The 25,364-nt window shown below is 58.4% G+C and overlaps 1 protein-coding gene across 4 annotated transcripts in view; it reads right to left on the bottom strand.

The window, feature by feature from the left end:
- The window catches only part of NOL4L (nucleolar protein 4 like), a 128,640-nt gene that overhangs the window by 16,786 nt on the left and 86,490 nt on the right, over nucleotides 1-25,364 (bottom strand). For 3 of the 4 annotated variants that reach the window (XR_003967633.1, XM_030309816.1, XM_030309817.1), the window contains exon 5: nucleotides 11,855-11,996. Coding sequence is in view for 3 of the 4 variants with exons in the window: in XM_030309816.1 (XP_030165676.1) it covers nucleotides 11,855-11,996 (142 nt within the window). In the remaining variant the exon portion in view is untranslated. Of the gene's footprint in view, nucleotides 1-11,854; nucleotides 11,997-20,158; nucleotides 20,246-25,364 lie in introns of those variants that run through there. The other variant, XM_030309818.1, reaches the window with a different exon arrangement.

Genomic DNA, 25,364 nt, shown 5'->3' with positions numbered 1-25,364 from the left:
AAGGAGGGAGGGAAGGAGGGAAGGCTTTTTGTAAGAAGCAGCCCATGGAAGAAGCCTCACGGGAGGAGGCTGAGAAGGCCCTGGGACTAGGGAGAAGGCCCCTGACCCTGGCGGGGGCAAAGGTGCTGCTGGGGAGGGGGGTAAGTGACACACATCCGTCAGCAACCCCCCCCCCCGCCCCGCCCCGGCAGCGGCAGCTGCACGAACGGAGTTCAACCCCCTAAGTGGAAGCCAGACTCCCTCCAGAGGGGGCCCCTTGCTGCCACCCACTGCAGCTGCGCCAGCTGCCTACCTTTTCACTTGCTGTTCCCTCTTCCGACACTCTGTCCCCAGCTGCCTCTCCCCCTCAGGGATTTGCTTCAAGGTCACCTTCTCAGTAAGACCTCCCTGCCCCCGCTCTGACAGGCTGACCCCTTTACCTACTTTTCCCAGACCATTTTAATCACCTTCTGACATACTACGTCTGTGGCCTGTGCCCAGCACCCCTTCCCCACGTAAGCTGCCCCAGCCCAGCAGACCCAGGGTCAGCAGGGCTGTGCTGGGTGGGCCCAGATCACTCCCGCCTCTCCAGAACCCATACCCCTTTCCTCTGGGGAGGGCACCCCGAGTCTTCCAGGGGGAAGTACGTGCCCCACGCCTGGCCAGTCGGCACAGCCCATCCCGGCGGTCAGTGGGCATGTGACCAAGCTGGACCCATGAAAGTCAATCCTGGGGCTCTGGCTGAAATGTTTGGAAAGAAGTGCTCCCCCAAGCCCCCAGGGCTGCTGAGCCCGTTTGGCAGGGCTGAATAGCTGTCAGGAATAAATCCCCCTTATATCCATCCCTGCCTAAAGCCAAAGAAGAACCTAGACTTTTCGGTTACAGGAGCCAACAGTTTCCTTACTGGGGAAGGTAGCCGGAGTCTCTGAGCGATCCACAATCCTCCCTCTGGGAGGAGCCCGGGGACTGGAGCCCAAGCCAGGCTGTCTCCTCACTGTGGCCCACCACAGCCCCACTGGGTCGGTCCCCCTAGCTCAGTCCTGAGGTGGCTGGTACCCGCAGGAAGGGCTGGCGGCAGCCCCCGCCGCGCCTGGCACCTTTTGGGGAAAGAAGGAACAGAGAGAAGCGTCAGCACCCCAGGCTGAGGCAAGCTGGGTTCCGGTCCGCTCCCAATTCTTCCCTCCTCCCCACTCCCTCCAAAACAGTGTGATTTAAAGGAGATATAGGCACGTATTCAAACGCGTGCCCGAATGAGGCCGGCGGGGCCAGGGCAGGGGGAGCAGGTGCGGGCCTCACTGTCTCCCGACCTTGGGCACAGCCCGCCTCCTTGGCTCCTCTTATCTGCAGTCCAGGGAGTTGCTGCTGACGCCCTGTTGGGCTCTGACACTTTATGACCCTGTGAAAGAACCCAGCTGGCCCCACGGGCAGCAGGGGCCCTGATACACGGGGTGTGGGAGTCGGGCCCTCCAGGGCGCAGGCCTCCGGCCACGGGTCTCCCCGGGCGGACACGTGTTCTGGTCCAACCCGTCCCAGACCTGGCCGGAAGTGATCCTCTCGTGTCCTGCTGTGGCAGGACGGGCATCCCACCCAAGGCCAGGCCGCCGGAGCCTAGAACAACGCCAGCGGGGTGAGACTGCCCCCAGCCTGTGACTGTGTGTGAACAACAGACAGAAGGGCGCCCTGAGTGGCCGCAGGGGAGCCGCTGGGGGGTGCACCCCTTCTGAATGTTTCCACAAAGCCAGGCCTCCCCGGCTCTGGCAAAGGACACCTCCCGATTCGGGCAGGACGCGGAGCCCACCACCTGTGCCCGGAACGCCTCGGGCAGGGAAGGGCCGAGGTGCCCATCTATTTAACGTGGGGCGATGTGCTGCTATTCCAATGGGGGAATTAGCGATGAATGGGGGAAATTGTTCCTCCCTCTGTCCCGTCTCCAGAAGGAGACAAAAACCCCTTTTACCTCGGCAAACAATGCCCTTATGTGGGCGCCAGCGCCCCGCAGCCCGCACAAGCCCGGCTCTGTGCGAGCCGCCAATCGCCACACCGGGCTCTGGGGCCGCAGCCAGCGGCACCCTCTCCCAGTGGGTGACCCGCACCAGCTCCCAGGGCGGGCTGGGAAAAGGTGGGAAGGTACCCCACCACTGAGACCACGGGCCGGGCCTGTGGCCACACCACCCGGCATGCCCAGCGCGGGCTGCCTTCTGCGGCCAGAGGGGCGGCAGCTGAGGCAGCGCCCCCTCCTCCGTGGGCTTCTGTCACAGCGGCGGCCAGGAGGGGGAGAGGAGGGGGCATCGATAATTCACACACAAAAGAGCTGGGCTGGGGGGAGGAGGAGGGTAGAGGGCTGGAGCCGGCAGCCCCACCATGGGCTGGGAGGAGTAGACACCAGGGCAGGCGCAGGGAGTCTGCAGAGCCGGCCCTTCCTCCTCCTCCGCCCGCGCTCTGAATTTGGGTGTGCACCTCACCAGGGCCGGTCCCCGCCTGCTCTGACAAAGGCCAGTGGCCTGGGCCATGTTTACATGATGCATAGTTCCCAGGAGCACCAGGCTCCTGGCAGGCTACCCTGCTCTTCCTCCCGGAAGGAAGGGGGAGGGCCTTGGGGTCAGACGGGGGACACAGAGGAGTTGGACGAGGCGGTCTTGCTGGGATCCCACCATCCTGGGTGACAGGGCCACACGGGGTGCCCACCCCGCGGTCTGGCCGTCAGGCCCCCGGCTGCCCACCGAACTGTCCCTTCGAAGAATCCCATCCCACCCTTGTGGTTCCAGGGGCAGGCCGGCCCCTGCTCCCCACCATGCTCCCCACCGGCCTCCGCTCTTGCCTCCTAATGCCACGGACCCAGGGACGCTGGCACCTCTACTCCACGGCATCGCCTTCCTGCCCGGCCTTTTGCAGGTCGTTCCTTAGGCAGGCACCGATGCCCGGGCCCTCAGAGACTAGAGCAGTGCTGTCCAATAGAAACAGAACGTGAGCCAGCCATGGACTTTCCCGTTTTCTAGTAGCCACATTTTAAAAGTGAAAATAAACAGAGAGAATGAATTTTAATAATCTATTTTACTTAGCCCAATATAGTCAAAATCTTATTTCAACAAGGAGTCAATACTGTGTTAAAACTGAGCTATTTTACATTCTTTTTTCATACGACGCCTTTGAAACTCAGTGCGTATTTCACACACACAGCACACCTCAGTTTGCAGGAGCCTTTCTAATAGCCATCTACAGCCATAGTATCAGACAGCACAGACCTAGATTTCCCCCTCAAACTGAAATCCTGTCTCTCAGCGCAGGAGCCCCTAGTGAGGTGTCTGACCCACAGATGAGTTGGGTCTTGGGGGCAGGGGGCCGGAGCAGGGCTGGCATCAGGGCACTGGGGACGGGTGCCACCTTCAGTGGGGGAGATACTAAGTGTCAGGCGCCAGGCACACTGTTTCCGATCTGCGCAAGCACCCCACGGCAGGCATCGGGGAGGAACCAGGGGCTCCCCCCAAGGGGAGTCATCGGCGATCACACCGCGTGTGTGGCAAAGCCCAGACGGGCCCCCGATTTCCCAAGGCACCTGCGCTCTTTCTCCTCTAGGCCTCCATTTGCCCATCTGTACCGTGGGACGGTCCCCACCTCTGCCGCCACCCCACTTCCTTCGGCTTCTCCCCCAACACGCACTGGTCAGGTATGCCCAGCGGGAGGTGCTCCCGCTATGGACAGGCTGGGTCTGTGTCTTCCCAGGCCTGACATCTCCCTGGCCCCACCCTCTAGGTCAAGCACGGGCAGCGAGAAATCCATGCTAACTCAACGTACAAAGCTCCAGCCAATATGCCCATTGCACCCCTACGACCCCCCCTACCAAACAAATCGTGTGTTCTGAGAGCAAACAGAGCCACTTCAGGTGACCATGTGTGGGTGATTCACGGGGCAGGGCCCGGGCCCCAAAGCCTGTGCGTGCGTGTGTGTGTGTGTGTGTGTGTGTGTGTGTGTGTGTGTGTGGCATCTGAGGGCCCTGGAAGGTCCTCCACCAGCCTTCCCGGAAGCCAGCCTGGGTTCGGTGCACCTCAGTCCTTAGGTCAGAGTGATGACGCCACCATGGCTCTGGTCACTTCCTGGTTCCCGAGAAAGCTGCCCTTCGACAGGCTGGGGTGGCAATGCCTCTCTTGCACAGCCCCCACCCACCCTGGGTATGCTCTCCAGCACAGCAGGGCTGTGTCTGCAGAGGGTCAATGGAGAACTGGGGTCTAACGCATCCTAGACCGAGGGGCAGGAGCAGCAGGACGTCTCTGATCTCCCCGACAGGCCGGCAGATGCAGGCTAATCTCCCAGGGGTGTGTGGGGGGTCGCCCTCTCCCTTAGCAGGTCAACCTCACCACCCCAGGCCAGGGAGTCTGTCCTGCTCTAATGTCCTCACAGGCATCTGGGGGCCTAAGACCCTGGCAGCCCACACAAGGCCAGGGCTGTGCAGGCCCCGCCTGCTCCTGGGATAAAGGGATCCCTCGGTGCTGTCTCCCAGCCTCTCTCACCCCTCAGTGGCTGGAGGCCAGGACAGCCTAGCATTGTCTGTGCAGCCAGCAGCCCAGCTGATGATGGACACTTTCCTGTGACCCAGGACTGCCAGGGTGGCCCATGGCCAATCCCCAGAAAGACTTGGGCCCCAGTTCTCTGTTCCTTGGGGGAGGGCAGGGCAGAGGGATCATTCCGTGTGGATGTTTGGAGCCTTGACTAGGAACAAACAGCTCGTGCTCTGGAAGGAGGGAGTGTGACCTGTAGCCAGAGAATGGGGCCCAGACCCGGTTTCTAGCCTTAGCTTAGACAAGTAGGGTCAGGGGTGGCCAGGGCCAAGACGACCACAGGTGTGAAAGAGAGAAAGCTCAGTTTAAAAGCTCACTGCAGGACAAGTCCCTCAGAAGCCATCCCCAGTTGGCCACGGTGAAGGGGCCACAATCCTCCCCCAATGTGACAGTGACCAGGGCAGACACGCAACCATGAGCGTTGGGGTCCCCAGGGAGTCAGCTGTAAGCAAACCATAAAGCTCCAACCCCAGCAGTGGGCCTGCCAGAGGGCGGGCACCATCCACAGAGCACACTAAGTATCCGGAGCACAGGGGTGGTGTTGGGGACTGTCTGAGCCCGAATGGCCTGCTCCCAACTCCTACTGGGCCCTTCCCCACTAGCAGGGCGGCCCCTGTCCTCTCCCTTGCACGAGCAGCATCCACCCCTTGCTGGGAACCCTCCCGTGGCGTCCTCAGTGCCCGGGAGCCTTCTCCTTGGACAGCAGAACAATCTCACAGCTGCCTGCCTAGCTACCTGCCTGTGTGGAAGCTTGGAGACAGGGTCAGCCGGATCCAGAGGCAGGGGCTTGAAGGACTCAGGGTCCCTGGCACATATGAGCAGGGTGTGTGACAGGAGTTCACAAGATGCCAGGACAAGCTGTGAGTACCTGACCTCCCATCCCAGCTCTTTCCAAAGAAGCAAGGCTCTGGGTGGGTGGGTGGGTGGGTGGGTGGGTGGATGGGTGTGTGTGTGTGTGTGTGTGTGTGTGTGTGTGTGTGTGTGTGTGTTGTACAGCAGGAGCAAGGAACACTGGTGCGACGCTGTAAGGGAGCTGTGGTCAGGACCACATGGGGATCATGTGGCAGACGGGACCCAGAGGGACCTGAACAGATAGAGAGACTGGACGGGACCAAGTGAGGCTGGTGAAGAGTCTGGAAATTGGGACCAGTGAGGAGAACCCCTCAGCCTTTCAAGGGAGGCCCTGACCTGCCAACAGCCCCTCAGCCCGCGTGTGCCAGTTGGCAGTGAGCCCGGGTGCCCGGCCCTCCAGCACAGCCCCCTGCACCAGGCTGGCCACTTATGAGGAAAAGGCCCCACACCCATTTGTTGAGCCTCTCCCGTCCCAGGCTTGCGCTAAGCTCTGTCACTGCCTCACCCAGCTCTCATCTCTCTGTCCAGTGAGGGCAAATCACTGCCCCAGGCCCCACAGCAAGGAGCGAGGAGTTGCGAGTGGAGGCAGGACCGAGCCTGGGGCAGGGCAGCAGGGCTACGGCCGCCCCCTTCCCCTGCACACTGCGCTGCAGGGAGGTGGGGGAGGCACACTGGGAGAAGCCCCGGCTGGTGAGGAAAGGAGGGACAGCCCCACTGCTCCCCAGGGGACAGCCCCTGCTGCCCGGGCTGCGTTTCTGGGCGGTGGAGGGCCTACTTATCAGCAGGCAGGAAGCCTTGGTCTTCTCTCAAAGAGCTCCCAAGGACCTCAGGGCTAATGGTCACATTAGCCTGTCCTACGTCAGCAGAAGCCAGGAATCAGAGCCAATGACTTGCCGAGGACCACCGGGCAGGGACGGGACTGGCCAGAACCAGCTCAGGAGACCCATGGCACAGTGCCAGGGCCTGCCTGCAGGGGGCCACGTCCAACTGAGACCTGGCCCACAGACATGGCCCCAACTCTCTCCATCCTCCTGGCTGTAGCCTCCCTGCCCCGTCTCTCCTGTTTGGAGGCTGGAGTCCTGGGGAGCTTCTGGAGACATGTGACCCAGGAAACCCCCAGCCCTGGCATTCAGCACCTTTTCCCCTGCCCAGCCTCCTCCCTGGGAGGAGCACAGACGTGCTTGCTACCTGAGCCTCCCAGGCACGCCTCAGGCCCCCTGTGCCTGCCTTCAACATCACACCAAACACAGCCTGCTTGCTCCCACGGGCCTCCTCTGGTCCCCCATCTCTGCCACTAGCTGCTCAACAGCCATTGGTTGAGCTGCTACTCCATGGTCAGAGCTGGGGGTAACGGCCAGAAGAGGACACTCATCCCGGTGCAGGGCCCTGACCCTGAGGATGCCCCCCGTGGCGCTGTCTGAAACAATGAAAAAGAGGAACTCAAATGTCCTTCCCCACAAGTGGCCCAAACGCTGGCTCCAGAGTCAGAGAGACTTGTGGTCTGGGCAAGTTACTTCCCCCTCAGGAGAGGACATGTCCTTCCCTGTCGGAAAGGCATGGTCATAGCTCTGAGCACCCAGCAGGCTTGGGAATGGGGATTCCAGTCACTAGGATGACTGGACAGTCTTCAAAAAATGCCACATCACTGACAGGAGAGGCAAATAACATTAAGAAGAAAAAAAGGTGGCTGCAACACTACATAATCCCCCTGCCTTTTTTTTTTTTTTAACAAGACTTTTATTATATGCAAAGACTGAGAAAAATATGCCCCAAATATTGGTATTTTTTTCTTTTCTTTTGCTCCATTTTTCCCCCTAAAATTTCTACAATAAATGTAATATTTGTGAAACCAGGGGAAACCTAAGATAGGTTTCTACAGAGGCACACCTGCCCTCAGGAGGCTTACAGCCTGGCAGGGATCCCACATTCTTGTGCCTGTCCCTCTCTGCCTGACTCCTCAAAGGCAGGAACAGGGGCTCAATCTTCCCATGACCAAACTGATAAGAGTCCTGAAAGAACTGAAGACCACCCCCCCCCCCCCGCCAGTGCCTTTGGTCATGGGCACCGGAGGGGAGGCTCCAAACCCTCCCCATCTGCAGGAAGGGAGTGCCGGCACCGGGTCACCGGAGGGAGGGAAGAAGAGAGGTCCAGTGTGGTGTCCTGTGGGCCTATAGGAGCGGTCTCGTCTGAGAGGCACATACGAGGGGCCCTGAAATGCCCCAGGACACCACACGGCCCCTGGCCGGCAATTCCCCACCCCCACAATCCTGCAGGAAGACGACCATGCAGGAAGAGGGAAGCGGGACCCTCTGCTCTCCCCTGGCGCTGGCTTCCTGTCTGCCGGAGAGGTGAGTAATGTCCGCTCCCCACCCCCTCGCATCCCTTCTGGAGGCCAGGCCTCACATTTTCCGTTCAGGAAGGGGCAGAGCAAGAGGCCAGTGAAGCACATCAAGGAGAAATCAAGGAGTAGGCCCTGGCCTGGCCCCGCCCTCTGCAGCCCAGACTGCCTGGCCCGCCCATGGCCCCCTGGGACCCTGGCCTGGCCGGCATCTGAAGCCTGGGGGGCCTGCCTGCGGGCTTGCCTTGCCCATGTGTGTGCTCTTGTTCACCATTTCATTCGCACATCCATTTGACAGACCATTACCCCCACCTGCTCTGTGCCAGGCTCTGTGCTGGGTTCTGGGGTCCTAGCTTTCAGGGTGCTTATGCTCTCTGGGGGAGAGATGGACATTAGGCAGATAATCCCACCGACGGGACATGACTACAGACTGACAAATTGGTCCCAAGTCAACTCCAGACTACAGTGTCTCTGGACAAAGTCTCAACAGCTAGCTTCTCCCAGGCGTCTTCTCTCTACCCCAGAAGGCACCCCCTGAACCAAGTGTCTTTCCAGGCACCTGTGATGTACACAGAGTTCCATTTGGACTCATAGGCCAAAGCCTCAGATAGCGCCTAGCTGCAGGTCTGGAAAAGACTCGGCCACGTGTGGGCAAGAGGCCGCAGCGGGAACAGCCTGGATCACTCTGGCCCCAAGAAGCCAGTGCTTGGAATACGTGAGGGGAGGCTCCTCTGGTTCCCAGGCCCCCCCCCCCCCACCATCTTCTGGGGAACTTCACACATGGCCAATACCTGCCAAGGCAGAAACAGGAGGCCAGCCTCCTTCGGCACTACCCCGAGAAGGGTCAGATCACCCAAATTCTCTTCATCATCTCCTACGTCTCATGAGGTGGGACAAGAGTGTATGCTCACCCACGGCAGCGACAGCCCCCAGCAGGGAAGCACCCTGTGCGTGGTGTGCCCCTCCCCCACCATGGCCCAGTGTCTGCTGCTGTGATTTCAGGGAGCCAGGAACAGCACCCAGAAAAGAGATCCGTGAGGTATATCCTTGCAGGCAGTGGCGGGCTTGGGGGAAAAAGCACAACCATGCATGTTTCAGGGCGAGTGCATTCCCACTCCCTGCACATCTCAGAGGCAAGTTCCCAGGGGTGAAAGCTGGTGTGCTAATTCACTTCTGGTCTCGGCACAGGGACCTGGCCCGCCAAGACCCAGTCTTCATCTGCATTTGTTAAAATTTGAAAAGGGAAGGAGAGAAGAGGGGGTGGTGAAGGCAGGCGGGGGCAGGGGGGAGGAGGAGGAGGAGGGGAAAGAGGAGGGCCCAACACATACACCTACAGGTGTGAATGTGTGCAAGCTACCTGGCTTCCCGAAATGGTTCTGGGCCGCATCACTGGGCCAGCACGAGTGGTGCGCTCCCTGGGACAGCCTTGGAAGCCCCCACACTTTCTGGCTAAGGGAAAAGACCCAGGTGCTCAGATTGGGGATATCCTCAGGAACAAAGAACCCAACTGGTCCCCAACAAGGGTGGGCCTATATCCCCTCCGGATGGTGTGCTCAGAGGTAGGTCTTGATGAATGTCTGTTTCTTTATTCATTCAGGCAACAAATATTTAGCAGGCCCCTATAACGTGCCAAGCATACAGCTGGAGTCACTGGGGACAGAGTAGAGAGCAAGATTGACATGGTCTGTGCCTTGCAGGACTCACAATGGGGGCTTTAGACCTCATCTTTCCAATTTGCCAGCTCCACGGAGGACCGAGGGCCGGAGACCACACAGCAAGCCACCACGGAGGGTTGTGGCTAGGTTCGGAGTCCAGGGTAGACCAGAGCCTCTGCTTGGCCTGTCCCCACCCTGGTCCTTCGTTAACAACAGGGGATACGAGAACACCCCGTAGTCTGACGGTCTCCCGTTGATTCACTGATGGGAGCAGGATCTTGGCTTGTGTCTGCACTGTAAGCACCTTCAGAGAGGGGAGCTGGCTGCGTGCCACTGTGGGGGCTGGGGGGCTGGGGAGGGCTCTAGGCCAGGTCTGTACCCAGCCAAAACCCTATGGGAACCCACTGCTCTGGAGAAACACAGCAGTCACCAATAGATCCAGGACCAGCAGGGGCAGCAGAGACCAGGCCAGACAACTGGGCCTTCTCAAGGCCTGCGACCCCCCGCACTGGGTCTAGGTCGGCCTCCGGCCAGCACATCAGCCCACGGCCTCCAGACACAGCCTCTGATTAAATAATTAAATTGATGGTATCACAGTCAACACCGTCCTCCCTGTCTCCAGCTCGGGCTGCCTGCCCTGATAAACACCCTGGCACTGTCAGCAGGCCAGCCTGCTTCAGCCCAGTGCCCACAACCAGGAAGGCCTGGGGCTGCGGGAGGGGCAGGGGGACTGCAGGACTACACCCAGGCCGGCTCCCCCTGGGAAGCTCTTGTGGGACCAGCTGCAGGATGTGCCGACCCCAGTCTCTGCTTCATCTTCGTGACCGGCCAAGCCCCCGGGCAGCGGGGCAAATGATGCTGAGGAATCCCTGCGACCCTCACAGAAATACTCCCTTCTGCTACCTGAGCCTGGAAACTCCCCACAAAGTGCCAAGTCTCCCTGGGAGATGTCTCCAACAAAAATCAGACTCCTAAAGGACGGTTTTGAGCAACAATAACATAAGACTTTTTCAAGAGTGAGTTGCGGGAATATGGCCCCCCCCATTCAGTCCTACTACTCTGAGTTTTTTAAAAAAATGTTCTGGATCCTTCTTGGGAAGGTATAACCCTATGCCCTTGGCTGAGCTCTGCTGGCACAGCCCTTGGTGTGGCCTTTGGGTGTGGCCTTTGATCGGCTCAGATGAGGAGGGAGGTCAGCTGCTGGGCACTTCCGAGCCCCAGAACCCCCAGCAGCATGTGGCTGCCCCCACCCTGTGGGAATACTGGGAGGCGGTTACTGGTCTGGGAGGCTCTGGTGGGGAGGCTCACAGCACGAGGGGGTCGTGCCGACCTCACGAGGTGTCAGGGCACAAAAGTCTTTTCTTTCCCAGCAGCCTTATACTCCAGGCCCGGCAGAACCACCCTCTGGGCTCCCCAGCCCCTAGCCCAGCTTCCCCAGCTGCCTCCAGGCTGGGTCTCCTCCCAGACAAAGCCGGATTCAGGCCTGTGAGGGCAGTCGGGAGGCAGGCGCGCGCGGGTTCTGCCATGGAGACGAACTTTGACCCAAACTGCAAGGCTCCTACCCCTTATTTACTCTTTAAGGCTAACCCGTTTCACAGAGTTAACATTACACCCCTTTTTAACCCTGCACTTCCCTCCCGCATTCCAGGCCCGACCTTTGACCCTTCCTAATTGCTGGCTCTACACCCCAGATCTCTGAGGCTCAGCCCTGGGCTCAGCCCCCGCCCCCAATCACCTCCCCAGAACCCAGAGCCCCACCAGAGACACTGGCCACAGGTGCCACCCGGGTCCCACAACTGCACGTGACTGACACAGGCACTGTCGTCTCAGAGCCCCAGCCCCTTGGGGGTTTCACACAGGTGCTCCAGAGTGGACCCCTGGGACCTGACTTCTGACCCCAAGATTCCCATGCCAAGAAGAAGGCCTCCGTTCCGAGGGAGGCCACAGGAAGCTGCCTGGCTGGCCCTGGAGGGCAGTGGGGGCCAGGGAAGAGGCCAGACGGCTCCTGAGCTGGGCCACTTCTTATCACAAGGGCCTGGGGACACACAGTGGACAAGCTTATTGCCTGCTGGCTCACAAGGTGACAGGCAGGGACCCTGTCCTATAGCCTCATGCTGAGTTGCAGAAGCCTAACTCTTGCTTTCACTGCTGAACTCTTCCGGGTCAGGCAACTATTAGCCTTCCCAGACCTGAATCACGGTAACTTCGACATCCATATCCCACCAGCCTGTGAGTGTCAGGGCAAACAGACAGGCAGGACGGCCTGTCAGGCTGCCAGCCCCTGAGAGCTCTCTCCATTTACCTTTGGGAGGACTTGCTCTCTCTGCAGCCAGGGGCTGGAGTGCTGGTGGAGATGCTGAGGAATCCAGCTGAGATGCTGAGGTCCAGTAGGACCCCTCGCCAGGCCCCAGCCCAGATTTCTAGGCCCCTGCAAGCAGGCACAGCCCCTTCCTCACTGGCCACTCAGAGACACTCACCGTCCTCTTGGCTGTGGAGGTTCTGAGGGCTCCGCATCCTCTCGTCCTGGCTGGGACTCAGGCTGGAGGCCAGGTGTGGGTCAGCTGACATCCATGTGGAGTCGTTCATATCAAAATCTTCACTGCTCACAGAAGTTTCATCCTGATCAGGGACAAAGAAGGTGGATGTTTCAACAGGGACAGGCTCTGTACAGCCCCAAGGCAGCATTCTGGGTGAACCCTAGGGCCTGTGGGCATTTGGAAGCCTCCGAAGGCCACAGGGAACCCCCAAACCTTGCCCCCCGTGCAAGTGGTTCGGGCTCTGGTTCCTGTCGGAAGCCAGGGCTGAGGGCCGGCGCTGTCTGTAATTGAAGACAATTATGAGGTCTTGCATCCTGGAGGGGCGGATAGCAGGGCCTGGCTCTTACCCTTGTGAGCCAAGGTTGAAGCAAGCGCTGTAAACAAGGGCCACCACTCCCCGCCCGCAGCCCCGGGAAGAGGGCTCGCTGTGCACAGGGACGGGTGGCCAAAAGCGGGTAGCGAGACATGCGGACACTGCTGAGGCCAAGCAGACCGCCCCCACTAGGACTGCCTCCGACTCCAGCTCCCGTGGAGCATGCATGGAATTCCTTTCTCCCACTCCCCCAACCCAGAGGACATTTCTGTCTTCCTCCTTCCTAACCTTTGCTGTGCTTCAAAGATATGCTCTTGGGCAGCTTCCAGGGCTGAAAAGGCCAGCCCCAGAAGTGCAGAGAAGGAAGGGGGTGGGGCAGGCGAGGAGGGTTCGGATCAGACCGCAAAGGGGGTTTGGCTCCGGGGCCTGGGGGGCCGCCAGGGCCTTCCAAACAGCCGGAGGGCCTGTTAGAGAGGACCACGCCTGCCTCCTCTCCCCTTGCTGGCTTCAGTGAGCCCCTGGCCAGTCATCTGGGAACCCCCAGGGCGGGGCCCCTTCAATCCAGCCCTCCAGTGGGAAGGGACCCCACCTCCTTCTGGCCCAGCCTCTTTCAGGAGCAGCAAGCAACTGTGTTTGGGAGCTGGCTGTAAAATGCAAGAAAGATGGCCCAGCAGCTCCCCAACCCCCCAACTGGCTTTGCCCCCTCCCCTCTCCTCTCTAGCAGGATACAATGGCATCTGTGGGCCCCCAGTAAGGACCTCTGGCAGAGCCCCCCCCACCCCCCAAAAAAAGCCTCTCCAGGGCCCCCTCACAAACGACTCCTTTATAATGAGCAAACACACTTTGGTTCGAACTTTCTTCGGAGGCTGTCCCTGAGGCAGACACATCTGTTCTCCAAGTGCTAGGGAACCGGCGTGGATTATCCACCCCTCCCCCACTATGGCAGGCTGGCAGGGAGTTTCCTGGAATTTACAGCTTCTGTGCAGCCAGTGTGTGCCCTCTGCGGCCGAATCCACCACACCAGCTCTGCCCAGCTCCGGGGTCCCCACGAGGCACACCCAGAGCCTCAGGGGACAGAGACCAGGTGTCCTCTTGGGACTTATTCCCCTCCCACCCGCTCCCACACTTCCACTCACCCTGCCTCCCTCCCACTGGCCGCCCTGCTCCTTACGCACAAGCACATCCACCCAGTCTTCCTTGGGTGAAAGCCCACTCACTCACATTCACTCAGACTATGTTCTCACACCCAGAGGGACACACACAGTCAAAAGGCTCTCTCTGCACAAAAGGCACAAAGGGACAACAAAACTCTCCCGTGCGGCCCCCCAGGACGGAACCGAAGAGTGAGACGGGTGGCTGGCCAGAGAGCGGACCCTTGGAGGCACAGGGCCCATGGAGGCTCTGGGAGCCAGGGGCAGACACATCCTTGCTTGGGCCGCCTGCTCCTTCCCGGCTGCCCAGAGCACACTGTGCTCAGGGTCTGACCTGAGGTAGGAAGGCCTTTCCTGGCTCTTGGGTGTTGTTGAAACACCCATGATTTACAAGGCTGAATCTATTAACATCCGGAAGCACCACCTACTCAAAACGCTTCATGCATTCATTCAACAAGCATTTATTGAACACCTACTATGAGCCAAGCACTTTCTAGGCGTTGGGAAGTTCAGCAGTGGACAAGACAGAGTCCTAGTGCTCCTGGCACTCCCTGTCCCGCAGGGGAGGAGATGGATAATCAGCAGAAAAAACACGTAACAGCTGTGGTGATGGGCTCCGGAGCAGAACGAAGCAGAGCAAGCGGGAGAGGGGCCCGTGGGGCCGTGTTTGTCAGGTGGCCAGGGAGGGCCTCGCCGGTTAGGAAACATCTGAGAGGAAGCCCACAGGAAGTGAGGAAGGTTACCATGCAGGGGTCTGCACAGGGAGCCTTCCAGGCACTGGCACACGTTGGTGGGTCCAAGGAGCAGCCAGGAGGCCACTGTGGCCGGAGGAGAGGGGTAGGCCAGGGGCAGCGGGGCCACACAGGAGTGTCCCCTCCCAAGGTGCGCATAAGCCTGGGCGGGGCTGTCCGCAGCCGGTCCACTAAGCACACGGTGTTCTCACCCGGGAGCCAGGAGCGGGGAAAAGTCAGAACCACTGGGCGCAGCGCTCAAGGTGCCCACACTCTACCCTCGCTCCACCAACCTGAAAATGTGAACAGACGCCAAAGTTCATTAGGCGCCAAGTGCTCCCCTTTGATTGTCTCATGTCATCCTCCCCACAGGCCCACCTGTGGGCCTCATGAGGCAGGTGTAGTCATCAGCCCCATTCTACAGATGAGAAACGGCCGCTCCAAGGGGTTAGGGCGACGGCCCAAGGTCGTGAGCTTACAAGCGGCAGAGCCAGACATGCGCAATCCTAGAGGCCCAGACGCGCCATCCTTCCCACCTGCGAGGCTGCGCCCAGGCTGTCCCCCTCACCCGGAACACCCACCGGCCTGTGGCACTGCACAGCGCAAAGTCCAAACGCGTACCTGTCTCACCCACCAACTCCGGCTGTCTCCATCACTCTTACACAATCTGTCCGCACCAGCAGCCCCCTGCAGTCAGGCACACGCCCCTCAGCTGCGGCATGTCAACATACTCTGGGCTTTGCCCTGACTTTCCCCAGAGAACCCGAAGTCCTTCTGAGGGTGGGGACGAGGCAGCATGTCTCCCGGACCCCCCGCAAGGCCTGCGAGACGCGGGGCACTGGCTGAACTGCCTGGCGGGATCCTGGCGTTTGAGGAGGATGCGGCATCAGCTCGACAGTGGCGGCCTCGGTCCCGCTGTCAAGGGTTCTCGAATGGAGACCACATGAAACCCGGATGGTGGCTGGCAGGCTGGCGGCAGCACACGGCCCCGCAACGTCTCCCCGTGGCACATGCCAGCCACCCCACGCAGGGCCTAGGGTTTCTCTGACTCAGATCGCTTAACTGTCCACCAGAATGACCCTCTCCACCCTTCCCTGCCCTGCCAAGTCGAAGTGGGAAGAGGTGAGCGAAACTTTACACTGAAGTTGACTGACAGCGAAAACCCAGTGCCCACCGTGCCACCGGGGTCTTTGGGGGCAAGAGTTTCACGAGATTTCCCTCCCATGGCTCCATTAAAAAAGCAGGCGCCCACGTCAGGCCTGTCTCAGGATGTGGGACCCGCCCCTCGGAGATCGACCCCAGCTGCCCAAGGGCACCACAGCTAGCTGCAGAGCTGGGCTCTGAACCCAGGCGGTCTGTGCCCAGAGCCCACATCACAGAGCCGCCACACCACGCTTCCTCCCTTCAACTGAAAGAGCCAGACTCCTTAACGACAAAGTGTCTCAGGATGAGACCCACAGGAGACTCATGGGAGATGGAGCTATATTTACACATACTCCCACACGCGCTCCCTCTCTTCAATGAGTGGCACACATTTCCTGAACATCTACTATGTGCTTGTGTTGTGCCGGGGGCACAGACGACGAAGGCTCCTTTCCTTCAGGACCTTGTTATTTACGGAGAGACACCAGCCAAAAATTCTGCCCCACTTAAGTGCCAGGAGAAAGGGGCTGCGGACCCCTCCCAAGCCACTGATGGACTGCCGAGCTCTCCCCTGGAGAGTGTTCTCACAGCCCGCGGGGTCTGCTGAACGACCCCTGGCTCTGAAGGCGGTGGCTCTGTGCAAGGTTCCAACACCGCTGCTGTAGCCGCTTTTTAGGAGAAACCAAGCGTCGTCAACCCGGTTGAAACACAGAAAACGAGTACGTTCTGATGGAGCTGCCACAGCTACTTTTGTGGGAGAGAAGCCTTCCCAGACCCCTTTGCAACCTGGCTGCTACAGTGCAGCCCCCAGCCGCAGAGGGCAGGCTGCGACCTCGCCCCCTCGATGGAGCCGAGGCTCCAGGAGCAGGCTAATTACACAGGCAGTCGCCGGTGCACGCGGCTCTGAGACCGTCCATGACTGTGTAGGGCGGGAGATGCACTCCTTTCCCGAGGGATCAGCAGGAGGTGGCCAGCGCGGCCTTGTGAGCCGCAGGCTCTTGGGCCTGTGGATTGACTTAGGGTGTTCTCCCCCTGCTCACCCAGAGGTCACGAGTTAGGCCCCTCTTGCTTTTCCCTTCTGGACTCTCAAGGGAATCTGATCTACTAATTTCTCTCTGTAAGCAAACTTCAGTGAAATTTTCATTAGAGAATAAAAGAGTGTATACAATCCAGTCTTTCTGGGCCACCTCTCCCCAGACCCCATGAGAGTGACCAGCCAGCTGCCCCCTTCCCCCAGCTCCTCTTACCTCAGACACCTTGAAGCCTACAGCCTTGCCACCTGTTGATAAAAGTCCATCATTCAGCACCAAAGGGCCTGAGCCATTGTGGGCGTCAAAGTGATAGCACCACTGCCTTTCTGAAGGGGGGGACCTTAAGAATATGTGGGGAGCAGGTGAGCAGCACCCAGCCAGCCCCTAGGACACACCCCAATCCTCGAGCCCTGACTCTGGGCAGAAGGAGAGGAACCGGACCAAACCCTCCCTGCTTATCTGCAGTCCAAAATTCATGGGCAGGTTCAGTTTCTCTCCACCCAGGTTCTGAGGCCCTTCCTCCTCTGCAGGCAAACTAGCACCAACCACTGCCCAGCCTAGGAGGAGGAGAAAACGGGAGAGCAGAGGGGAAATGGTGGAAACGCGCCTGTATCCATGGCGGGTAACTAGGAGCAGGTGCTATCAGTAACCTGATTATTTTACAACTGGGGTCAATTTCTTGGGAACTAGGTTCCTGGTGCCTCTGAAGTTGAGCCATTTGCATCCTCCAGGACAGGGATCCTGGGGCGTGCCTCACACAACATTTTCCAGGCCTTTCCTCTCAGCTGTAACTCTATCTCTACCACTTGCTTTGAGAAAAAAAAAAAAATAAAAAAGAGGAGGATTTGCTGAGAATTTAGTGCAATTGTAAGCCATAAGCCCTGACCAGGAGCCTTGGGTGTACGTTTCAGAGAAGGGGAGTGGGGGAGGGGAGGCAGGGATGTGCCAGAGGTGTTTCTGGGCCAGGCAGGAGACAGACCCCTCTGTCTAGCCCCCACAGTCTGTTTGATGAGAGGCTGAAGCTCCTGCCAGAAAGATCGCCAGGCTGGGACAGTTGCGCCAGCACTAGCTCTACCCCAAGGAGGCAGGCACCAAGATGTAGAAAGTAAGCACCTCCTTCTGGAACACCTGCACGTTCGTTCTGGGCCCTGGAATTCTTCAGTAAGAGGCAACTCTTCCCCTTGTCTCCATGTCAGCGAGCATTACACACACAGCCTTCTGAGCATGCCAAGAAGGTACTGAACCGCATTTGACCCCAACTTAACCCCTTCGGTTCATCAGATGGCTTATTAATGGAAGACGAAAACCCCCCAGGATTGAAAGTAGTGAAGGGATTGCACAAATGAAATCTTAGGGTGGTCTGAGCCGCAGCTCCTGGGAGCTGTGGGGTCCCAAGGCTGCCGCTTCATGCTCCACACTGAGCCCACCTGGCCACCAGGGGAGGAGGCCAGCCTCCTGGGGACACTCCCTGCACAATTCCACTCCTTCCTGCTAACATACCTTCTCTGCTGACTAGTCCTGTGAGCACAAGCCCTTCTGGGAAACGTGGAGTGGGGAGGGCTGAGGCAGCCAATCCCCTAACACCTTTCAGGTGTTCTCGTACACACGCATAGGGTCCGTCAGAAACATACATACACACATAGGGAGATGCTCTGTTGTCCTTGCTGTCACGAAGGCCTGAATGCTGGGAGTGAGCATTTTCAACACCTTCCTACTAGTGTGTCGAGTGTAAAATGGGCTTTTGTTTCCTAGGCAAAGGCAACTGGCTGTTTTCCCAGCACTCCTCACCACGAGGGCCTCACTGACACCCCAGGCCCTGGCATTAACAGGGGTCTCTTTAAGAGGGTGGCTGGAGAGAGGAGTTGCAGCAGACGGGGTTCTTCCAGCCAAAAGGAGAGCTGGAGAGGAACCACTCTGAGCTAATCCCCTGCAGGAGTTTCCTTCCAAGAAAAGGACCCAGACAAGACAAAAAAGTTCTTGAGAAACTCAGGGCAGCCCAACTCCACATGGCCCCAGGGTGGCTGAGGCCACAGACGTTTCCCCAAATCCACCTCCTCAGCTGGGAGGAAAGTTCTGGGGTGTTCTGCTCCCGAAAGGTGCTGAATGGGGTCATGCCACACAGCTGAGGTAAAGTGGGTGTGGGAGGAGGTGCTGTCTTAAAACCTACTCTATAAAACAAGCCCAGCTTGAGATGGGATTAGACAGGAGCTTGATATTATTTAAAGACACATTTGGGCCCTAATGGTTTTCCAACGAAGGGGTAATTTACTATGTAAGGACTAAACTACCCCCGAGGCCTGGGCCATATAGGGGTCTTTCCCCAGACCAACCTCCAGCCCAGAAGCAGGGGGCCAGACAGCACCCCTAAGTCCCATCACACAGATGGTTCTCCCCAGAGGAGCTGTGAGAGCCCCTGAACACCTCTCTCCACACCCCCACCTGGTAGGCTGGGGGCCCCAGGCTGGGGTTTCCAGCTGATTCTGGGATAAGTAGGGCTTTATCTCAAGGGAGAATCTATTTCAAGCCACAATCCTTCTCAGAAAGAGGAGGAAATCACAGAGTCCAAACACCATTTCAGGTGAAATCAGGAGGTTATTAATCTCCCCTCAGAGCAGACAGAAAGAAAAATCAATGTTTTAGAGGGGGGAAAAAGGTTCCATTTGAATTAATGGGTTTGTGGCTTCTCCATTGATCTGCGCCTCTTCACACTTTCTTTTTGTGCTTTTGTGCTCTTGGGGAGGGGGAAGGGAGAAGGGAATGGGGAGGAAGGGGGTGGGCCTCCCGGTAAGGAAAAGGACGGTCTAACCTTAACCTTTCTCCAGGAATAATGCTAATTAGCCAGGCTTAATGAGAACTTCCCCCAGGAAGCGCGGCCCTGTAGGGGCGACCGGACTCGGGCAAAACGCTGTTCCAGGTGGGAGCAGGGAGGGGGAGTCATTTCTGAACTCGAGCCGCTGGAATAAAAACTGTGGATGGCACACCCCCACCCTGCCCCACGAGAAGTGTCCGGTCCAGGAGGGCTAGGTGGAGAGCGGAGAGTGGCCGGCGGAGGCGTAAATTCAACTTAACGCGGACGCGCGCCCTCACTCCGGCCGGTTGCCCCCGCCCCGTGTGTCCCCTTCATTTAGGAATGCCCCTTCGCCAGGAGCCGCCGCCGCCCCCCGGCTTCCGCTCTGACGGTACACCTGAGCAGGGCACCCGGTCCTCTCGGGGGAGGGACAGGGGCCTGCCGAAGTGGGCTCAACTCTGCAAACCTCATCTCAACTCCCCGCGCCGTGGCGGGGAGCCCCTCCCTGCCACTCAACGCTTCCCGTCCTCATATCCCCAAACAGTCCACTTCCCTTCTCTCGGCGGCCGCGGTGGCGGCAACCCGAGCCCGGCCCCCACCCCGCCGCCTGCGAACGCCTTCCTCCCCGGGACGCGGTGCCGAGCCCGCTGCAAACGGTGTGGCCGCCGCACAATACCGCGGCGCGGCGCAGCGCAGCGCACACAATCACCGCCCCCCAGGACCGGCGGCGCGCACGGCCCGGGAGTGGGGTGCGCCCGGCAGCCCCCCGGCACTCGCTGCCAGGCACACCTCTCCGGGACCCCAAAGCCCCTAGAGTGCACCTCCCCTGCCCGTCCCCCCCCCCCACTCGGTCACACTCACCCGCCCCTCGCCCCAGCCCACTCCACCCAGGGCGCAGCCGCTTCCCTGCGCCCCCCTCCTCAGCCCCGGCGCAGGAAGCTCCCCCGCGTCCCCCTCCCCAGAACCCCCCAGCTCCCCCACCCCCTTAACCGCAGCTCAACGGCCGGCGGCATCGGCGGGAGAAGGGGGGCGGCGGCCGGGGGCCCGGAAACGGCCCGATCGCGGGGATCCGGGTCGGACTCCGTACCTGGGCGGGAGGCGAGGCGGAGACCGGCGGTCGGGCTCGGCGAGTGAGCGGGGCGGGCGGCAGTGACAGCCCCACAGCTCCAGCTGCTGCTGCTGCTGCTGCCGCCGCGGCCGCCCGGGGAGAGGGGCTGGCACCGCCGCGGCGCGTCACTGCCCGGCCCGGGGGCGGGGGTGGCCAGGGGGAGGGCCCAGGCGAGCGGCGGCGGCAGCGGCGGCGGCGCCGCGGCCGGGAGGGAGGAAGAGGGAGGGGGGCACCGGGCACGGGGAGGCGGGGGAGGGGGGGCGGGACCGGGCACGGGGCGGGGGCCGGGGGGAGGGGAGCGCGGGGAGGGCGCACGCAGGGGGAGTAGGAGGAGCAGCAGGAGGAGGAGGTGGAGGGGCTGACGAGAGGGAGGAGTGGGCACGGGGGGAGGGGGAGAGAGGAAAAGGAGGCACCCAGAGAGAGGAGAAAGGAGGGAGAGGCCGGGGGGCGGGGAGGGGGGAGAGGAGGTGGAAGGAGGGGGTGCTGGGCCAGGTAGTGGGGGAGGGATGAGGGCGCACTGGACGCGCTGCCGTGCGCTCCGGGGGGAGAGCGCTCTTAAGGGGGAAGCGCTTCGAGGAAGATTCTTGCTGGGGGCTGAGCCCCGGAAAGAAAGCGGTAGGGTGTGTGCCCGCCCCTCGCTCCTGGAGGCCGCAGTCTTCGGGTCTGGGGGTTGGAAGGGGAGGCACCCGGCCCGCCGGCTCTCTGCGTTCAGGCCAGGAGAGGAGAGACTTGGCCCAAAGAAAGTGACTCAGGCACCATTAGGAACTCTCCGCGCCCTGGGGCCTTCGGGCAGCCCTGGACCTCCTCGTGTCCCCTGGTTCCCTGGGCACGCGGGTCCTCGCTGGGCGGGGCTGCTGGGTCCCCGGGCGGTCTCAGCGAGACCCTAGTCTGGGAGAATCAGGCACGTGGCCGGCTCTCTCCCGCCCCCCCACCCCTATCTCAGGGCCCCCCTTTTCTTGATCAAGTTCAAGATCGGGGTCCTTAGCGCGCTGCCCCCCCCGCCCCCTCCTCTCCCCTCCCCCTCCCTATATTCCGTACCATCTCGCCTCTTCACTCTTCCTTTGTCTCTTTCCCACCACTTAGTTTACACCCTCCCATGCTCCCCTTCTTCCTCCCTGGCGGGCGCCTGGGACTCCAAGATGCGTTCACCTGTCCGACCCAAACATTCCTGCGACCGGGAGCGCTCGCCGCCGCCTCACTCTCTGCTCCCTCCCGGCCACCCCCACCCACTCCTCCCGCCGGTCATTGTGCTCCTCCAGACCACACAGTACCGGCTCCTGACGGCGCGCGAGCTACAGTTGTAAAGTAATAGGATAACATCACGAATGCTGCTCCATCCCAGACCTGGGCGCGTACTGTCCGCGGAGACACGGCGTGGCAGGAGAGGGAAGACCCAGGCGGATCAGAGACGCCGTCCTCCGCACAGGCGGACCTTGTCCGCCGGGGGTGCTGGAGAAGACCGCGTGGGGCGTCGCGGGGTGGGGGGTGGAGGACCCTGGACCTGCGAGCAACCTCAGACTCAAGCCTAGAACAGAACTCGCTCGTCCCCAAACAGCACAATTAGACCCCAACAGACAAGATGGGTCAAGGGCAGACGTCCCCCTCCTCAGATTCACAACCTCCGTTACCACGCATCAGCTTTCAGGAAAAGCTTGTGCTTTAGCAGGGATGAGGAGCTGCCCTCGTGGAATTCTGTGACGAAATGGCCAAAAAACAAAACAAAAATACCAACAACGATCCCACCTCCGGGTCCCTCTAGTCGCATCCGAAAAAGAAGGGCAATTTCTACTGACTTCACGCTACAACTCATTCACAGTAGAACAGCAAAGAAAAAAAAAAACCAACAAGACAGCCATCTCGATTGTTTGCAATTTTGAAACAGACTGCCTTTAACCCTCCAACTTTTTTTCTCTAAAAGCCTTTTTCTTTCTTTCACTGAAAGCTTTGCATTGTGAACAATCCGAGGTAAACAAGGCTCCCTCTACAGGTGTGAGTGGGAAGTACAACACAGGTTCAGAGCTCAGTATTCACCCCTTAGAAAAATAGAAGGATGGCAACATATCAAATTAAAGGCAGACAGACTTGTCCCACACGTGCTAAAGATTTATTGTCAGTATAGAACTTACACTTTATTTTTAAAAGAGGGTCTAAGCATGTTACTCATTAGCGCCTTTTATTCCTAAAATCCAATGTGTTTTCAAACCAATGCACCCTTCCCAGTTTTCTCTAATAGATCTTCTTGCCCATTGTCGTGGGGACAGCCTGGAGGCTGCATCACCTGAATGTCCACACGTGTTGGTGCCCAATAATGATTTTTAGAATTTTAATTAGTGGCCATGACTCTCCAGTTCATCCAGGGAAATGCGGGCGTTTCCAACATGGGAAATGCCCTTCCTCACTTTGAAAATGAGATAATTCAGGCCCGGATTTCCCATCTCTTCCCACCACATTTCTAGAGACCTTTGACTTCTCTTGGCCTGATTCACTATTTCACAGCAGTGGTGGACATCTGGGCTTGAAATATAAAGCCAAATCCAGCTGAAGTTCAAAGGTGGAATTGAACCCAGATAACCCACCTCCTTTCTGACTAATAAAAGAGAGCCAGTACCGCCCAGGAGAGCAGAGCAGTGATTTTCTCTAGGCATGAAATGTGAACTCATTTACCATCCCTGAGATAAAACAGCCTCAGCCCCACTCAACCCACAGAAAGCAGTTGGGAGCCCTAGAGAAACCTGGCTGTTTAGCAGCACCGAAAATTAGGTGAATTTTCATGTGTGCTGAAGCCTGCACAAATCTCCCAGATCCTTATTCCTGCAGGAGTGGCCACTCCTTGAGTAACCTTGTGCTGGTTGTTTTCAGTGTCCTTGTGCCTTAGGACAACTCCCTCGATCCTTAAAGTGGCCACAGCACGGGTCCCAACAAGGAATGGCATGACCTAGTTTCTTGACCACTAATTCTCCCAAGGATGCGACCTTCCTTCTTTTTGGCCTCAGTCTTGGTGGGAGAGTATGGCAGGGAAGGCTGCTCCCATCTGCTTCAGAGGGCAGTACTGCCTTCATGTCCGCTTCATGTCAGGCTCTACAAGAAGTGGGTGCTTTTTTTTTTTTTAATGTTTATTTATTTTGAGAGAGAGAGAGAGAGAGAAAGTGGAGGAGGGGCAGAGGGAAAGGAAGACAGAGAATCCCAAGCAGGCTCCACACTGAGCTCGAGCTCATGAACCGTGAGATCATGACCTGAGCTGAAATCAAGAGTAGGATGCTCTACCGACTGAGCCAGCCAGGTGCCCCAACAGTAGGGGTTTTTGTAAGTGGACAATTGGCAGGGCATTTGCTCTATAGGACAGTTTCTTAAGCAGCAAACTCCTCCAGACAGACTCCTATATGACATGAGACATCCCCCCCACAAGTAGGGACCTGGCCAAGGGGATCAAGGGTTTGTTACTATTAGGAAAAACAGGAGCTTAGTCTGATCAGAGAGGATACTGTTCAAGCATCTCAGAGCATTTAAAAACCCATCTATCCCTATATATTACTTACTTATGATGGAAGAGAACATGTACCTGCACAATGGAGAGACTGGCAGGCACCCATAACCACGCGATCAAATTCAGGAGCCCCCTGAAGTGGGGCCACCTGACATGATGTGCTCACCTCCTAAAGAGATGCAATCATCACCCACGTTGTGTTCTCCAAAACGCATAACCTGAATCTGATTATGAAGAGACACCCAGACAAGAAATCTAGAGAGACTCTCTACAACATGACTGTCCTGGACTCTTCAAAAAGATTCATTGTTGGGGCGCCTGGGTGGCGCAGTCGGTTAAACGTCCGACTTCAGCCAGGTCACGATCTCGCGGTCCGTGAGTTCGAGCCCCGCGTCGGGCTCTGGGCTGATGGCTCAGAGCCTGGAGCCTGTTTCCGATTCTGTGTCTCCCTCTCTCTCTGCCCCTCCCCCGTTCATGCTCTGTCTCTCTCTGTCCCAAAAATAAATAAACGTTGAAAAAAAAATTAAAAACAAAAAACAAAAAACAAAAAGATTCATTGTTATTAATTCGGGTGTTCTAAACCCTGAGAGTAAAGAGAAATAACAACTAAATGCAAAGTTTGAATCCTGGTTGGATCCTGGAAACAAGGAGTAAGAAGGAAGATGGCGTGAAGGAGAGGCACAGGAAGTTGGGGCGAGGGATCGAGTGGAGACGGGTTGAGGGTGGAGACAAGGGTGGGCTCTGGGCTGAGTGGTCAGAGAAGGACCCTCTCGAGAGTAAGCCAATGTGTGCCCTGACCCCAGGGTGGCTGAAGTGGACAACTGGGTGAAGACCTGGGGGCACAGTCTTCCAGGCAGAGGGAAGAGCTGGTGCCACGGCCCTGAGGTAGGAAGGGACTTGGCATGTTTGAGGAACAGAAAGGTGAGCAGTGTGACCAGAGTGAGATGGGCCGGGGTTGGGGGGGACAAGGTGAGAGGGTATTCAGGGCCAAGCATGCAGGGCCATGTACACCACTGTAAAGTATGTGCATTTTATTCTAAGAGTGAGGAAATGATGCAATATGAATTATGTTTTTAGATCAGAGGGGATGAGATTATAAGGAAGCAAGAGTGACAGCAGGGAGACCAGTGAGGAGGTCCAATAGAGTCTAGCCAAATGGGACTGGTTCAAATTCTCGTTCTGACACTCAAGTGACTTTGGGCACCACACTTAAATCTCTTTAAGCCTCAGTTTCTTGATCTACAAAGTGGATAATAAGAGTGTGGTTAATGTAGTATTTGACACCAAATTTCCCCTTTCAAATTGGACACTGTGGTGGCCAGCCTCCAAGATGGCTCCGTGTGATCCTCATCTCCTGGTATCACACCCTAGTGCCCTGTCACAATGGTCACAATGAATAGGGCTGTGCAAGCTATTAGGTATTGTGGAAATGAGGGTGTATGACTTCTGAGGTTAGGTCACAAAATGCAGCTGGATATCCTCCTGAGGGGTAGTATTTGGCAAATGGCAGCTGTTATCATCATCATCAGGATTCTGAATTTTCACAATGATAACCCCCCAACCCCCTGCACAAATGCTGCACTGGTTTACTCAGCCACCAGTGACGGGTGGCAATTCCCATTTCATGGCATGCTTGTCAGTGCTTAGTATTAGTAATCTCTTCTGTCTTTACCAATCTGAGAGGTGAAAAATAGTATCTCT

Source organism: Lynx canadensis, chromosome A3 (assembly GCF_007474595.2).
Source record: "Lynx canadensis isolate LIC74 chromosome A3, mLynCan4.pri.v2, whole genome shotgun sequence".
NCBI lineage: Eukaryota > Metazoa > Chordata > Mammalia > Carnivora > Felidae > Lynx > Lynx canadensis.
The sequence above is the reverse complement of the archived record's forward strand: the minus strand, read 5'-3'. Positions and strand labels throughout refer to the sequence as shown.